Source organism: Heptranchias perlo, chromosome 13 (genome assembly GCF_035084215.1).
Source record: "Heptranchias perlo isolate sHepPer1 chromosome 13, sHepPer1.hap1, whole genome shotgun sequence".
Classification (NCBI taxonomy): domain Eukaryota; kingdom Metazoa; phylum Chordata; class Chondrichthyes; order Hexanchiformes; family Hexanchidae; genus Heptranchias; species Heptranchias perlo.
This window is the reverse complement of record NC_090337.1, coordinates 39,607,618-39,622,809: the sequence shown is the minus strand read 5'-3', so window position 1 is coordinate 39,622,809 and position 15,192 is coordinate 39,607,618. Positions and strand designations below refer to the sequence as shown.

At 44.2% G+C, this 15,192-nt stretch overlaps 1 protein-coding gene across 2 annotated transcripts in view; it reads right to left on the bottom strand.

Moving 5' to 3' along the window:
- Window positions 1-15,192, bottom strand: part of zbbx (zinc finger, B-box domain containing) — a 100,283-nt gene that overhangs the window by 53,986 nt on the left and 31,105 nt on the right. For both annotated transcript variants that reach the window (XM_067995360.1, XM_067995361.1), the window contains exons 10-12: window positions 11,936-12,056; window positions 10,929-11,038; window positions 637-746 (exon numbers count right to left, since the gene is read on the bottom strand). In XM_067995360.1, the coding sequence (XP_067851461.1) occupies window positions 637-746; window positions 10,929-11,038; window positions 11,936-12,056 (341 nt within the window). The remainder of the gene's footprint in view (window positions 1-636; window positions 747-10,928; window positions 11,039-11,935; window positions 12,057-15,192) is intronic.

Sequence of the window (15,192 nt, the reverse complement as noted above, 5' to 3'; positions counted from 1 at the left end):
CAGCAATCCAATGCCACAATAACAACTGCCAGCCAGGCTGCCCCCCAGCTGCTTTGCACAAGAACCGCTTCAATCTTATGCTTTTGGAGGGCTGCTTTCATCAACTGCATAATGTCCTTTAACTGCAATACCAACAAAAAAAATGGTATACCAATCATTTAAAACCTTTATTTTTGATGAAAAGTATTCAGCATGCATTAGTACATATATAAATACCAATATTTAAAGATTAGTATACTCATACATCAATTTGCAATTAGATAGAATGTGAACGAATTGGTCTGACCACTGAAATTCTCACAGCTGCTATACAAGTGACAGTCCAAATTCTTAAATTAGCAGTTGCAGATTGTAATACTCTTCCAACATGACAGCCAGGAACCTTATAACGTCTGTAATGTTTATTGCTGTGGTATGAAAGATTTAATTTAATGTTAGAGATGCACTTTTACAATCTTTGCTGCACAGCTATGACTGGACTCCCAAAGACATTGTACAAGTTCAACGAGATTTCTGACAGCTTAGAAATATAAATGTGACCTTCACTTGGAGGTCTTACAGTGGAAAATTCCTATTTTATTTGCTTCTGTACTTGCAATCCCAGATGTTTAATTTACTTGGCATACACATACTTACCTCTTCTAATTCCATAATTCTCACAACTGGCTGCACTTTCTCTGTGTCTTTAGAGGATTCATCTACTTTAAAAAGAGCAACACAGTTTTCATGTTCCTCAATCTCTTCAGCTGCCAAAAAGAAAAGACAACATACACGATGGTGTCAGTGTAGGTTTCACAAAAATTGTTTTAAAACTTCAAATGTTTTTAAACTTTTCCAAGTTGCCATTATTCATGTGCATCTCCTCACTGCCAACAGGTTCCCCCCCCTACCACATCCCCACTAGTTCTCTTTGCGCTCAGTTATCATTATCACAAGCCCCCTACCGTAAGTGGGGGGCAATTGCGTTTCAGAGAACATAGTTGTCAAGCAAATCAAGGTCACGGACACTATAAATAAGAGAATCCTGGTAAAGATAATGCACCAGAAAGAGAAGCAGGAGAAGGACAAAGCTCGCTGAGGCGAGGAGAGACAGACCAGTGCCCATTCAGGAAGCCTGCGATAACCATCAGACACGCAATCACTCCATTGCTCACATTCTACCCATCAAAACATTTATGATAATTGGGCAAAAAGCGGTTTGGGACTTAAATTCCTCTCCTGCACATAGGATTGATTCCTTCCGGGTGAGACCATGGTTTTTCTCGGTTCTGTCTTGAGCATCTTCATGCCATGTCACCAAAGGTCCCGCCATTGCCACTTTGGGAGGACCAATCAACAATGCCTTATTACCCAGAACTAGACCAAAAGACGACAGAGAAGCCATTGGACACAGGAGTGAGAAACATGAACACGTTCACTTTAAGAATCAGCAGCATTGACCGGTAAGATTCAAAAGTCACTTAGCATGCACCCATTAGGTCCTGCCTTTCAAAGGTGTCACACCTGAAAGCATTACATTTCAGGTGTTGCATTTACATAGCGTAAAAAGTTTGCAATTAGCTTAATTGAGGGCTTATCTGTTAAATCGGCAAATTATGAACAAGTCAAAAACAGTTTAATTCATTTGGCAAGTAACAACGAGGAACAGCAGTAAATTAAGCTTAAAGGATCTACCTCAAATATTTTGTTTCAGAGCTTTAGGATTTTCCTGAAGTTAAATTAGGTGTGTCCATTCTCTTGCCACTCCCAAGAAACCTCTGGCCACTCCCTATCAAAAAAAAATCTCAACAGCCTCTTCAGTTGTTTCTCTTAGATAGTATCTCTTGCCTGCTGCCCGATGCTTTTCAAATCCTTATCCTCCCGAGTCCTCCCAGTCTCCAGATTCTCCCTTGAGAGCTCCTAACCCACTAAGTACTTCTAGGCATCAGGCCCCCATCCCAGTGCTCTTTGGCCTCACACCCACCTCCTATCAGCCCTCCCAGGAGCCTCTGCGGTGCTGCTAGACCCCAGCACTCCTCTCTTCAGTGTTGCCACAGCCAAGGCAGACATTCCCACTGTGGCCAGATCCCAAGACCCACGCTGCATTGATGGCAAATTTCTGTTTGCTCTGTGCAGCTTTAATGACCTGACAAAACTGCACAGTCCTCTAAATGTGGCCTAATCACTGCCATATACAAATGTATCATAACTTCTTTACATGTAATTTCATTATAACTCAAGCATAGAAACAGGCTATTCAGCCCAACTGGTCTATGCCGGCATTTAAGCTCCACCTGAGCCTCCTCCCTCCTTCATCTAACCCCATCAGCATACCCTTCTATTCCTTTCTCCCTCCTTCATGTGCTTATCTTGCTTCCCCTTAAATGCTATTTGCCTCAACTACTCCTTGTGGTAGCGTGTTCCACATTCTTACCACTCTTTGGGTAAAGAAGCTTCTCCTGAATTCTCTATTGGATTTATGAGCGACTATTTTATATTTATGACCTCTAGTTTTGGACTCCTCCACAAGTGGGAACGTTTTTTCTACATCTACCCTATCGTTATCTTAAAGACCATTATCAGGTCACCCCTCAGCCTTTTCTTTTCTAGACAAAAAAAGAGGCCCAGCCTGCTCAGCCTTTCCTGATAAGGATATCCTTTCAGTTCTGGTATCATCTTTGTTCAGTTCTTGATCACCCTTGAGCTTTATATGTGCACATTTATAAAACAGTCTTGCCAAACCCCAGAACAGCTGAGAGGGGAGGGGAATTCCCGTGCCCCAGCTCTTCAGTAGGACCCAGCGTATGGTCGGTGGTGGTACGCCTGGTTAGGCCACCTTGACAACCACCAACTGTTTCGGATACCACCTAGGTATCCAAGCTGCAATCTTGGTAGGATCTCAGAAGAAAATATATTAAAAAGTGCCCACCCTACAAGGGGCACCACATTATTTGTGGTGCCCCTTGTAGGGTGTCCCCTAAAACCGCTTCCTGGTGCAACAGCCTTTGACAAGATTTTCCAACCTCCTTTTCCAACCTTAGATGCGCTCTTAGTGGCAGATGTGGCTGCCATCAGCCAAATCAGATGAATGAGGAAGTTACTGTGGCTTTCCTGCCAGGTGAAGATAGGTTAGCAATTGTTGGGGGGGGGTGCAAAGTAGCCCTCCAAAAGGACGTCGAAACCTTGCTTTTGTGCGGCCAGAAACAGCAGTGCTCCTCTGGGCCCCAACAAGGAAAGTCACAGCTGCCCCTGTCCCAGACTCCCTACCCTCCCACAACGCTCTCCAGAAACCCCCTCCCCACATCTTACATGCAAGACTGCCTTTGGTTCCGGCCTCCCGAACTTCTGCTCACATTCACCGGTCTGCTGCTGCTTTCCACCCATTTCAGGCGGGTAGCTGACCGATAGCATGCAGATGAGGCCCGGGAGTTAAAGTACCCCACGCCTGAAATCGTGGTCTGTAAATGTGTTTTGCACTGGCCCTGCCCTGCCGAAGCACATGGAGTTCAAATCGATCCCTATAGTTCACACTCAAACTGTTCAAAGTCTGAGGAGATGGCAATTCCCTTAGCAAGTTGATTGAAAAGTTTGCCAATTGTCCAATCAAGCCAACCAATTATTTTATTGGGGCTTTATGGCTTCTTTGTGATGGTGGCCATGAAACTACCGGATTGTCGTAAAAACCCACCTGGTTCACTAATGTCATTTAGGGAAGGAAACCTGCCGTCCTTACCTGGTCTGGCCTACATGTGACTCCAGACCCACAGCAAAGTGGTTGATTCTTAATTGCCCTCTGAAATGGCACAGCAAGCCACTCAGTTGTACAATCTCGCTAAAAAAAGTCTTAAGAATAAAACCGGATAGACCACCCGGCATCGGACCACTAGGCACCGGACACGACAAAGGCAAACCAAGCCCAGTCGGCCCTGCAAAGTCCTCCTCACTAACATCTGGGGACTTGTGCCAAAATTGGGAGAGCTGTCCCACAGACTAGTCAAGCAACAGCCTGACACAGCCATACTCACAGAATCATACCTTTCAGCCAACGTCCCAGAATCTTCCATCACCATACCTGGATATGTCCTGTCCCACCGGCACGACAGACCGACCAGAGGTGGCGGTACAATGATATAGTCAGGAGGGAGTGGCCCTGGGAGTCCTCATGGCATCAGGTCAAACATGGGCAAGGAAGCCTCCTGCTGATTACCACCTACCGCCCTCCTTCAGCTGATGAATCAGTCCTCCTTCATGTTGAGCACCACTTGGAGGAAGCACTGAGGGTAGCAAGGGCACAGAGTGTACTCTGGGTGGGGGACTTCAATGTCCATCACCAAGAGTGGCTCGGTAGCACCACTACTGACCGAGCTGGCCGAGTTCTGAAGGACATAGTTGCCAGACTGGGCCTGTGGCAGGTGGTGAGCAAACCAACACGAGGGAAAAACCGACTTTACCTCGTCATCACCAATCTACCTGTCGCAGATGCATCTATCCATGACAGTATCGGTAGGTGTGACCACCGCACAGTCCTTGTGGAGACGAAGTCCCGTCTTCGCACCGAGAACACCATCCAATGTGTTGTGTGGCACTATCACCGTGCTAAATGGGATAAGATTCAGAACAGATCTAACAGCTCAAAACTGGGCATCCATAAGGCGCTATGGGCCATCAGCAGCAGCAGAATTGTATTCCAGCATAATCTGTAACCTCATGGCCCGGCATATTCCTCACTCTACCATTACCAATAAGGCAGGGATCAACCCTGGTTTAATGAGGAGTGTAGAAGAGCATGCCAGGAGTAGTATCAGGCGTACCTAAAAATGAGGTGCCAACCTGGTGAAGCTACAACTCAGGACTACATGCATGCTAAATAGCAGAAGCAACATGCTATAGACAGAGCTAAGCAATTCCACAACCAACGGATCAGATCAAAGCTCTGCAGTCCTGCCACATCCAGTCGTGAAGGGTGGTGGACAATTAAACAACTAACGGGAAGAGGAGGTTCTGTAAACATCCCCATCTTCAATGATGGCAGAGTCCAGCACGTGACTGAAGCGTTTGCAACCATCTTCAGCCAGAAGTGCCGAGTGGATGATCCATCTCGGCCTCCTCCCGATATCCCCACCATCACAGAAGCCAGTCTTCAGCCAATTCGATTCACTCCACACAATATCAAAAGCGGCTGAGTGCACTGGATACAGCAAAGAGTATGGGCCCTGACAACATCCCGGCTGTAGTGCTGAAGACTTGTGGTCCAGAACTAGCCACACCTCTAGCCAAACTGTTCTGGTACAGCTACAACACTGGCATCTACCCGACAATGTGGAAAATTGCTCAGGTATGCCCTGTCCACAAAAAGCAGGACAAATCCAATCCGGCCAATTCCCACTCCATCAGCCTACTCTCAATCATCAGCAAAATGATGGAAAGTGTCGTCGACAGTGCTATCAAGCTGCACTTACTCACCAATAAACTGCTCACCGAAGCTGAGTTTGGGTTCCGCCAGGTCGACTCAACTCCAGGCCTCATTACAGCCTTGGTCCAAATATGGACAAAAGAGCTGAATTCCAGAGGTGAGGTGAGAGTGACTGCCATTGACATCAAGGAAGCATTTGACCGAGTGTGGCACCAAGGAGCCCTAGTAAAATTGAAGTCAATGGGAATCAGGGGGAAAGCTCTCCAGTGGCTGAAGTCATACCTAGCACAAAGGAAGATGGTAGTGGTTGTTGGAGGCCAATCATCTCAGCCCTAGGAGTTCCTCAGGGCAGTGTCCTAGGCCCAACCATCTTCAGTTGCTTCATCAATGACCTTCCCTCCATCATAAGGGCAGAAATGGGGATGGTCACTGATGATTGCACAGTGTTCAGTTCCATTCGCAACTCCTCAGATAATGAAGCAGTCCATGCCCGCATGTAGCGGGACCTGGACAATATCCAGGCTTGGCCTCATAAGTGGCAAGTAACATTCGCGCCAGACAATGACCATCTCCAACAAGAGAGAGTCTAAACACCTCCACTTGACATTCAACGGCATTACCATCGCCAAATCCCCCACCATCAACATCCTGGGGGTCACCATTGACCAGAAACTTAACTGGACCAGCCTCATAAATACTGTGGCTACAAGAGCAGGTCAGAGGCTGGGTATTCTGTGGCGAGTGACTCATCGCCTGACTCCCCAAAGCCTTTCCACCATCTACAAGGCACAAGTCAGGAGTGTGATGGAATACTCTCCACTTGCCTGGATGAATACAGCTCGAACAACACTCAAGAAGCTCGACACCATCCAGGACAAAGCAGCCCGCTTGATTCGCACCCCATCTACCACCCTAAACATTCACTTCCAACACCACCAGCGCACAGTGGCTGCAGTGTGTACCATCCACAGGATGCACTGCAGCAACTCGCCAAGGCTTCTTCGACAGCACCTCCCAAACCCACGACCTCTACCACGTGGAATGACAAGGACAGCAGGCACATGGCAACACCACCACCTGCACGTTCCCCTCCAAGTCATACACCATCCCGACTTGGAAATATATCGCCGTTCCTTCATCGTCGCTGGGTCAAAATCCTGGAATTCCCTTCCTAACAGCACTGTGGGAGAGTCTTCCCCCAACGGACTGCAGCGGTTCAAGAAGGCAGCTCACCACCACCTTCTCAAGGGCAATTAGGGATGGGCACTAAATGCTGGCCTTGCCAGCGACGCCCACATCCCATGAACGAATAAAAAAGACTGTTGTTTACTGTTTTGACTTTAATTTTTGACACTTGTTTGAGCTCCTAGACACTGCAGAGAGAGTATGAGAATAGATTGGCGGCAAACATAAAAGGGAATCCAGAAGTCTTCTATAGGCATGTGAACAGTATACAGGTAGTAAGAGGAGGGGTGGGGCCAATCAGGGACCAAAATGGAGATCTACTCATGGAGGCAGAGTGCATGGCCGAGGTACTAAATGAGTACTTAGGATCTGTCTTGACCAAGGAAGATGCTGCTGCCAGAGTCCTCGTAAAAGGAAGATATAGTTGAAATGGATGGGCTAAAAATTGATAAAGGAGGTTGTACTTAAAGTGAATAAGTCACCCGGACCAGATGGGATGCATCCTAGGATGCTGAGGGAAGGGTGGAAATTGCAGCGGTACTGGTCATAATTTTTCAGATATCCTTAGATATGGGGGTGGTGTCACAGGACTGGAGAATTGCAAATGTTACACCCTTGTTCAAAAAAGGATGCAAGGATAAATCCAGCAACTACAGGCCAGTCAGTTTAACCTCAGTGGGGGGGAAACTTTTAGAAACGATAATCCAGGACAGAATTAACAGTCACTTGGACGAGTATGGATTGATTCGGGAAAGCCAGCACAGATTTGTTAATGGCATATAGTGTTTAACTAACTTGATAGAGTTTTTTGCTGAGGTAACAGAGGGTAGATGAGGGCAATGTGGTTGATGTGGTGTATATGGACTTTCAAAAGGCATTTGATAAAGTGCCGCATAATAGGCTTGTCATCAAGATTAAAGCCCTTGGAATAAAGGGGGCAATAGCAGCATGGACACAAAATTGGCTAAGTAACAGGAAGCAGAGAGCAATAGTGAACGGTTGTTTTTTGGACTGGAGGGAGGTGTACGGTGGAGTTCCCCAGAGGTCAGTACAAAGACTACTGCGTTTCTTGATATATATTAATGACTTGGACTTGGGTGTTCAGGACACAATTTCCAAATTTGCAGATGACACAAAACTTGGAAGTGTCGTGAACAATGAGGAGGATAGTGATAGACTTCAAGAGGATATAGACAGGCTGGTGAAATGGGCGGACTCGTGGCAGATGAAATTTAACGCAGAAAAATACAAAGTGACACATTTTGGCGGGAAGAACGAGGAAAGGAAATCTAAATTAGCGGGCACAATTCTAAAAGGGGTACAGGAACAGAGAGATTTGGGGGAATATGTGCACAAATCGCTGAAGGTGGCAGGGCAGGTTGAGAAAGCAGTTAAGAAAGTATACAGAATCCTGGGCTTCATAAATAGAGGCAGAGAGTACAAAAGCAAGAAAGTCATGATGAACCTTTATAAAACACTGGTTCGACCACAACTGAAGTATTGTGTCCAGTTCTGGGCACCGCGTTCTTGGAAAGATGTGAAGGCCTTAGAGAGGGTGCAAAAAATATTTACTAGAATGATTCAAGGGACGAGGGACTTTAGTTACGTGTAAAGACTGGAGAAACTGGGGTTGTTCTCCTTGGAACAGAGACAGTTGAGAAGAGAATTGAGAGGTATTCGAAATCATGAAGGGTCTCAACAGAGAGAAACTGTTCCCATTGGCAGAAAGGTCAAGAACCAGAGGACATAGATTTAAGGTGATTGGCAAAAGAACCAAAGATAACATGAGGAAAAACATTTTTACACAGCGAGTGGTTAGGATCTGGAATGTGCGACCAGAGGGGATGGTTGAGGCAGATTCAAAAGGGAACTGGATATGTACTTGAAAGGAAAAAAATTTGCAGGGCTACAGAGAAAGGGCGGGGGAGCGGGACTTGCTGGATTGCTCTTGCATAGAGCTGGCATGGACTCGATTGACATCAAGGCAGCATTTGATCAAGTGTGGCACCAAGGAGCCCTAGTAAAATTGAAGTCAATGGGAATCAAGGGGAAAACTCTCCAGTGGCTGGAGTCATACCTAGCACAAAGGAAGATGGTAGTGGTTGTTGGAGGCCAATCATCTCAGCCCCAGGGCACTACTGCAGGAGTTCCTCAGGGCAGTGTCCTAGGCCCAACCATCTTCAGCTGCTTCATCAATGACCTTCCCTCCATCATAAGGGCAGAAATGGGGATGGTCACTGATGATTGCACAGTGTTCAGTTCCATTCGCAACTCCTCAGATAATGAAGCAGTCCATGCCCGCATGTAGCGGGACCTGGACAATATCCAGGCTTGGCCTCATAAGTGGCAAGTAACATTTGCGCCAGACAAGTGCCAGGCAATGACCATCTCCAATAAGAGAGGGTCTAACCACCTCGCCTTGACATTCAATGGCATTACCATCGCCAAATCCCCCACCATCAACATCCTGGGGGTCACAAATGACCAGAAACTTAACTGGACCAGCCATATAAATACTGTGGCTACGAGAGCAGGTCAGAGGCTGGGTAATCTGCGATGAGTGACTCACCTCCTGACTCCCCAAAGCCTTTCCACCATCTACAAGGCACAAGTCAGGAGTGTGATGGAATACTCTCCACTTGCCTGGATGAGTGCAGTTCCAACAACACTCAAGAAGCTCGACACCATCCAGGACAAAGCAGCCCGCTTGATTGGCACCCCATCCACCACCCTAAACGTTCACTCCCTTCACCAATGGCGCACAGTGGCTGCAGTGTGTACCATCCACAGGATGCACTGCAGCAACTCGGCAAGGATTCTTCGACAGCACCTCCCAAACCCGCGACCTCTACCACCGAGAAGGACAAGAGCAGCAGGCACATGGGAACAACACCACCGGCACGTTCCCCTCCAAGTCACACACCATCCCGACTTGGAAATATATCGCCGTTCCTTCATCGTCGCTGGGTCAAAATCCTGGAACGCCCTTCCGAACAGCACTGTGGGAGAACTGTCACCACACGGACTGCAGCGGTTCAAGAAGGCGGCTCACCACCACTTTCTCAAGGGCAATTAGGGATGGGCAATAAATGCCGGCCTCGCCAGCGACACCCACATCCCATGAACGAATTTTTAAAAATGGCCTCTTTCCATGCTGTACCCTTTCTATGATTCTAATCCTCCTGTTGAAAACTCTTGATAACTTTGTGCTTGCATGGTTTATAACTGCATGGAGTCAGCCTTGGCTCCATGGTAGCACTCTTGTCTCTGACTCAGAATGTAGTGGGTTCAAACGCATACTTCAATGCAGTACTAAGGGAGTACTTTTGGGTGAGGTGTTAAATCGAGGCCCCGTCTGCCCTCTTAGGTTTACGGTAGAGTTCCCTTGGCACTATGTGAAGATGAGCAGGGTGTCTCCTGGTGTTCTAGCCAATATTTATCCCTCAACCAACTTTACTAAAACAGATTATCTGGTCATGCATTTCTTTGTTGTTTGTGGGACCTTGCTGTGTGCAAATTGACTGCTGTATTTCCTACATTACAACAGTGACCACACTTCAGTGGCTATAAAGTGCTTTGGGATGTCCTAAGATCATGAAAGGCGCTATATAAATGCTACTCTTTTCCATTCCTGTGGCCTGTAGCTGGTGGAGCAGATTTTGTGCAAAACAAAACATCTTTACATCTGATGAATTGTTTTGACAAAAAGGTTTAGCTTCATAAAAATGTAATTGCCTTTGCACTTTTACTTTGGTCTCCATTTTCCACCCTTTACCACCGCCAGCATGTTATGCTCTGTTCATTACTATCGGACAAACACCTAATTCCAGTGCATTAGGGAGGTAAATATAAGCAATTCTAGTTGACATGCCACGAGGGTCGCAACTTATAACGGGCAATAAGAATTGTTCACACCCAACAAACCAAAATAGCCCTTCTCCAACATTTCGTAGTACATGGAGGTGTACAACAATGCTGGTAATATTTACATCAGAGATTGCAAGTCCAGAAATTGCCATATAAGGTTACCATCAAGAGTCAGTTTATTTAGATTCTTAGAAACCAGTGCTGGTGAACACCAACCGTCATCAAAACTAAACACAAATGCTACCAATAGACAAAATGGCTAGTCTGGAAACATGCTGTTATCACCTTGTCCAGAGGTATACTGAGACAATACAATCCCCAAAAGTATTGAGTGAAGGACTACAGTCTCTATATTGCACCAGTAATTAGAGGACAAGTAATTATTTAGGTAAATACAATTCAAAACAGTCAGTTTTGGTACAAATTGTATAACATCTGAAGAGTTACAGTATCTTCAGTTGTGAAGCACATTGACAAAACTAACCTGTTAGAAAGAGCTCTTCATCTTTTTGCTCACCCTCTTCTTCACAAGATGAAGGGGAAAAGGACATTCGGTCACCCGTACATGAAGCTAGGAAAGGTTCTATTGGTGTTCTAAAAGACAAAAAATTGTATTGATTTAAATTAAATAAGTTAAAAAAACCTGTTACACAAATATATAGAGCCCTGATTTCAATTCACGGCACAAATCAGGTGGATGGAGTGAGTGGGAAGACTCCATTATGTCATGAGTGTGCGGCCCTCATTTCAATATGATTGATGGGCTGTCCACCTGATCGGTCAGGAATCGAGCGGCCCACCCACATGATGCGTGCAATTTTGGGTGAACCTCCCAAGCCTATTTAAAGCAGGAATGCATCTCAAAGTGAGGTTGCACTCCCTGCATTGAATTTAAAATATTTAGTCCCAGATGTCTACTTACATTTTCTTGATAAATGTGTTCACACAATATTCTAGCTATCATTTTGACCTGAACATTATCTGTTTTAATTACAGAATGTGAATGCAATTTGTCTTTCTGTTCGATAAACAATTCTAGCTCTAATCTACTGGAAGCAGACTGGATCAGAAGAAAACCGGTCTGTCATTTTTGAAGTTAGTGTGGATTTGTGTTAAAAGCAGATAATTTTTAAATACCTTTTTGTTTTTATGTAGAATTAACTGCTAAAATTACCATTTTGTTCCAACTTAATCTAATATTCACTGATTAAAATCACTATTGCGAAATAATTTCTGTTCTGTTTAAAGGTTTCATTTTCACCTAGAGGCAACACACTATTGCAGTCTGCCAATGGGGAACGAGAGTTCTCTGGAATAACTCAACCCTAGGAAACCATACTATTGGCTGGGATATCTGCATATTTTCTATTTTACATAATAACTGTACCTGATAAACTTACTAATTAGGTGCCTGCTTTTCTCCCCAAAGTGGTTTCCAATAATAGGAAAGTAAAAACATCTGATAAATCAGGATGAACAAATTGAAGATACCTTCTGTGCTTCTTCAGCAACAGCCTCTCCAAGTAGCTTATGTTGTGTTCTTTAAATTGAATTTCAATTGGTGCTTTCGAACTTTGCAGGTTGTCTTGAACTTGTGATGTCCCTGTGGAAACTGACAAGGATTATGCACAAAGTAGTCATTAGGTTTATGGAAACATTTACTTTAAAAGTACACTGTGGGTTGCCCCAATGGCTCCGTGAGCTTGTGTAGCAAGTAACTGAGCCATACAGACCATGAAGGTTCCAGCTTGCAGCCCCTATCTGTGGAGTGTGATACGATTACAGCTAAGGTGGTAGAGGACCGAATCAGTGCCCCTGGATTAAGAAAGAGCTAAAATCAGCTAGGATTCCCATTCCTGATCACTATCCAGCAATAGTGAGTGAGGGCAAGATTAAGTTCAGCTGCAATTTCCTCTGCGATCATGTAGCCTGTTGAAACTCACCCATAAAGATTCACACATCAATAAAGGCCAATTGGGTGAGGTAAGGGGCCAGGAGGAGCAGGAGTCAGATCCTGACCAGCGAGCTGCATCGGGACATTCAACTGGCATCCGTGGCGCCGGTACAATGCAAATGAAGCCCAAGGCTTAATTTCGCCCGGGGCGCAGACCGACATCTTCAGGCGAGCATTGGAATTGCACGGTCCATTTTTTGCCGGAAACCAGCGCAAGTTAAATTTCTCTCAAAAGTTTTCATCCTGTGGAAAGTATTTTTTTTTAATTGTAATTGCTATCCTTCATTGATTTGCATCTGTAAATACAATGGTCTACTCGTTGTATAACCTTTGGGGACATTTTTAAGTAAATTGAATGCAACAGTGATGTCAAATTGCTTCCAGCAAGAAAATCATGGACATTTACTTTTAGCAGGATATTATTGTGTAATGAAATTTAGGTATCAACTATTTCCATCTAGAACTAAATCAAGACTTTTTTTTAATGTTAAGGTCATATTTCTACTGAAAATAATTTCCCAAACCAATAAAATAAATCATTTCCCACTATTCATGAGTGTTCAAATACTTGGTACACAGGAAAACATGTAGGCTGGAGTGTTGCAAGACAGTAAATATACTGAGACTGAAATGACCTTAGTTCGCAACACTGGAGTTTCAGCATTTTACGAACATCACCTGAACCCAGTTGTGGTGTTTTTTTTAAAAAGTACTTTCCAGTGAACTATTCTTTGTCACATTTACAGGTGGAGTTTATAGTGGTGACTTTATTTTGATTTTGGTATTTTTTTAAGCTGGTGATGAGGGTCAAATGACTGAATCAAATAATTTAATCTAAAGAGGCAGTGAATTACATTCATTTTGAACTGCATTGATACAGGTTTTGTTTCACTGCATGTTATATGTATCTATCATCTTATTCATATTATATTTGTATTATTAAGATTTGAAGACAACACTGCATATATCTCAAATTCTTGTGATTTTCATCACGATTATTAACATGTTCAAAGACTACCTGTCAGCTTAAATTATTAAAAAGGTCAGACAAGTTTACACCATTTTAATTTCTAGTAGTAAATGCTGCTAAATCTAATTAAGGGGCAAGAAACACAAAATTTCTCCTACTTTTATGTAGCTCAGACAACTGCATCAATGTATATGACAACTGACAGCTTCCAAATACCACCTGCAGCTCAGAGAAGTACTGTGCAGCTTTAATCATGTAACATTTCCATAATCCCTGCTCCTGGGCATTTCACGATAACATCTGTCACTTCAAGGACGAAAGCATGCTTTGGTGATATGGATTATTTCAAATTATTGGTCTTTTATAGAGAATGATTAATGCCAGCTTCTGCAGAGGGCATTCCAAAATATCAACAAACTACTGACAGATATTTCACTGTAAGAGAAGCGAGCCTTCCAGCTTGCTGCAATTTCTGTTGTCGCTGTATTGACACCTTTAAGCCGATACATAAAAATCTTTTATGTATCACTGACTCAATAATTTACAACAATCTCTATGGCTTAGTTCTGTTTTTCAAATCCGACTCAAACAATTTTAAAATTAGAAATTATATGGCCTTAAATAAAGTGATTAAATGTAAGAACTGGAATTATTGGACAGCTTTACTGTGGCCAGTTAAATGTAATAAATGTACCAGTCTGTTAACACACTTTCTGCTGCAAAGGACAGCCTATTTTGCAATTAATTACATTACAAAAGAAAATATCAAAGTTCACTGACTTGCTGTGGTCTTCAGTGCATGCAAAACATAGAAAGTGCCGTTAAAACCATATTTAGTATAGTTCACAAACAAGGAGGCAGGTGATCTACTTCAAATCGACAGCCTGCAGTATATGCCCAAAAGCAAAGCTGTAGCCTTGCGGGATAACTCCAGCTGTTAGCTGTGTTTGAACAACTTACCCAAAGTTATGAACAGTCTCATCAAGATAATGCCTCTGCTCCCTAACTATCCCACTTCCCATTGTCTACTTTCTTAGGAAGAAGAGATAATCTACCCTATGGGAGCGTCTAATATTTTCCTTAGCATCTCTAAGTGAAACTGTTCTATGACTGCTGTAAGCATGGGGGAGAAGCATCTCACAGGCAGAGTTATGTATAGGAAATGGAAACTTGGAGGCATGGAACAGGCAGAAGAGGAATGGACTGCCCTTTTGAGTCCACATTATTTTTTAACATTGTGAAAAATAAAATTCTTTGGAGTATTGAACTATTCTTACCTTTACTGAGTAAAATATAAATGCGAGGCAGTAATATGCCATAACAAGAATTATTTAATGTCTACAACCTTGTAATTATCTTCTATATTGTTTTTGTACTCTACGGCCTAGATTTCTCTGGTGGGGCAGTGTTTGCATCTACCATGAAAATGTCTCCTTGAGCTTGGCTGATTTTCCGGCCCCAAGGTCATTTGTGTGCAGAGGTTGGCTCTCTGTTTTCATCAGAGTGTCGTGCCGGAAAAAGAAGCCAAACTGCCTAAAGATTAAAAAAATTTTCTTCTGCAAAATTTGTCCTCCTGCGGCTGGGTCACGTGCACGGCCTTGCCCTGAGAGCACTATTATTGACCCTGCAAGGCGCTCTCTGCCTACTTTCGAACGCTGGCCCCCTGAATCAAGCAAATGGCAGAAAACACGTTTGCACATGTACCTACACTTGGGCAGGTGCATTTTTTGCTGCCAGGACCATCCTCTGGAAAATGTGGGTGAGGAGGGATGTGGTGGACTAGATCCTGGAGCACATTTCCAGTCCCACACATCCCAGGCCTAC